This window comes from Branchiostoma belcheri, unplaced genomic scaffold (genome assembly GCF_001625305.1).
Source record: "Branchiostoma belcheri isolate BF01 breed outbred unplaced genomic scaffold, Haploidv18h27 scaffold57, whole genome shotgun sequence".
Classification (NCBI taxonomy): domain Eukaryota; kingdom Metazoa; phylum Chordata; class Leptocardii; order Amphioxiformes; family Branchiostomatidae; genus Branchiostoma; species Branchiostoma belcheri.
Genome location: NW_017804209.1, coordinates 805683 through 808137, shown reverse-complemented (window position 1 = coordinate 808137; position 2455 = coordinate 805683). Strand labels below are relative to the sequence as shown.

Genomic DNA, 2455 nt, shown 5'->3' with positions numbered 1-2455 from the left:
AATATAAGTCCCCTTGCCCCACCGAATCTGCTTGGAGATTATCCCAGTGTGTCGTACACAAACCCACAACCGTTACTATTATCGTGTTTTTTAAAATATATTAGCTTCACTAAATTAGCAGAAGTGACGTCACTGAAACGCTGGTACTCACCTTTGAAATGAACGGCCCTGAGCGCAGCTGCAAAGTGTCCTTCTGACTTGTCCAGGTCCCCTGTCTGCAGGGCCCTGCAGCCCTCCTGTAACTGGTCTTGGTACGTACTGTGGAAAAAGAAGACACTATCGGTATGGTGTAACCTTAATCAATACAGGCAGTGAGATATAAAATGTACACCTAACAAGACTGGGTATTATTTTATGACTGGTTTATTTATTTATTTCCACACAAATACAAATACGATACCATAGCAGCCCTTCGGCTGAATTGTGGTTATTGTTTACATTTAAACAAAATAAAATCAGCTATAACGATTCAATACAACAATGTTAAACAATATAAAATCAGCTATAACGATTCAATACAACAATGTTAAACAATATAAAATCAGCTATAACGATTCAATACAACAATGTTAAACAATATAAAATCAGCTATAACGATTCAATACAACCATGACTTACACAATGAACATGTCAACTATCATTTAGTAACTTTACAATGAAAGGTAAAGTACTGTTCTTAAAATCTCGATGTTCTGCAGCTAAATTGACTGATTTGATTTTTGGACCTGAGTTCTCTGCCATGTACAATTGCACGTGTAGGCGGTAACCAACTGGAGAAAGTAGGGGATCTTGATAAAGACACTGCAAACTTCTTACAGAGTAGGACTCGTCTCTGGTACAGAGAGGTAAGGGACAGCTGGCCTAGGGCTGCATCATAGCTGACGTAGTTCTTACCCAATACAATTCTACATGCTCGCCTCGCATGGTATTTATCTAAGTTTATTTGTCTGTGCATACCAACGTGAACATCACACAAACCTGTCAGTGACGTCCTGTGTCTCTTCACTGCTGTTTCCAAGCTTGTTCTTCGGTCCCGTTTCTAGGCGTTTCTCGGCCTTCTTAGAGGAGGATATAATGAAGATGCAAACTTAGTATATTTAAAGAACAACACTGCACTAGCATATCAGGTAAAGAGGGATTTAAAGCCTACAATTCCAACCGTCAGTTTAATATACTGTACATGCATTTAGAAAAGAACAGCTCTTTAACACTCGAATAAGAAGGCCCCACATATCTGTACAACACGCTAAAATGTGATATGCATATATGACACAAAATTCTATAAGTCTTATAGAATTTTGTGTCATATAGTTGCACTTCCTAACCTTGTGTTCTTTTTCCTTGACTGTCTCCATGTACTTGATGCGGTGCTCCAGAGTTTCTCTGCAATCTGAATCTTCACATCGGTCCAGCGCCGCTCGGTACAGACCAGCTGATTCCATGAACATTGCCTCGTCCTTGCCAGCTCTTCCCTTCTCTAGGTACACATCTCCAAGACCCTTCAACGACTCCATTTGTAGGCGTTTATTTCGTTCCACGATTGCTTGCACTAAGGTGTCTGTATAACCTTCAATCATGGAGACCGCACCTCGTCCTTTTAACATGATCTTCTTTTCCACTTCATGTAGGGTCATAGCTACAGCCAATATCGTATTGCCTGAATCTGTAGCACGTGCTTCTACAATCTCTTGTTCATGGATCAGTTTCGTGCATTTCTCTGCATATTTGATGCGATGTTGTACAACTTGCTTTTTCTCACGACTAGTGTAATATCGTAAGAGTTCTCTATACAGCGAGCAAGCCTTGTGGAAGTTCTCTGCCTTATTCTTCGCCTTTGCTTTGCGCAGGTACAGATCTCCGAGACTTTTTAACGCTTCACACTCCATGACTACATTCTGACTACTTATAGCGTGAATCAGCTTACGTGCGTATTCCTTCTCTACATAGTACAGATCAAAACCACCTTTAAAGAAGATGTCGATTTCCCCAAATTCTTCCACCACTGTAGACAACTTAGTGCTTGTGCTTGTCATGTTGGCGGTTTCTCTTGACGACTATGGTAAAGAACTCGGAGTTAGTAGCTATGGTCTATCGGGGCCCTTAAGATAAATTCATTACCGTTCTATATTAAAAGCTGGCGTGTGTGCCCCCCCCCCCATGCACACCTAGCTAGACGTTGTGTCCTTGGGAAAGGCACTTAACACGACTATTCTTAAGGTTTATCCTTTACGCCTTCTAAATGACAGATTAGTGCAGTTAACGAGGTTGGCTTATTACGTAGGCACGAGGTAACTGCGATCCTGATATGCGGGGGCCATGATGATGACGTCTGTTTACTCAACAGTAAAGCTGTAATTATATAAAAAATAACAAATAGTTCTCACTGTTCCATACTGTCCACCTCAGAAACTATCAGTGAACAACAGCGTGCCTTATATATTAAATTTTTATTCAC

The 2455-nt window shown here is 40.7% G+C and overlaps 1 protein-coding gene across 1 annotated transcript in view; it reads right to left on the bottom strand.

The window, feature by feature from the left end:
* LOC109481637 overlaps window positions 1-2150 on the bottom strand; it is a 5515-nt gene extending 3365 nt beyond the window's left edge. Inside the window, exons 1-3 of the mRNA XM_019784216.1 lie at window positions 1326-2150; window positions 979-1058; window positions 152-258 (exon numbers count right to left, since the gene is read on the bottom strand). Coding sequence (XP_019639775.1) covers window positions 152-258; window positions 979-1058; window positions 1326-2033 — 895 coding nt within the window. The 5' untranslated portion in view covers window positions 2034-2150. The remainder of the gene's footprint in view (window positions 1-151; window positions 259-978; window positions 1059-1325) is intronic.
* Between the last annotated feature and the right edge of the window lie 305 nt (window positions 2151-2455).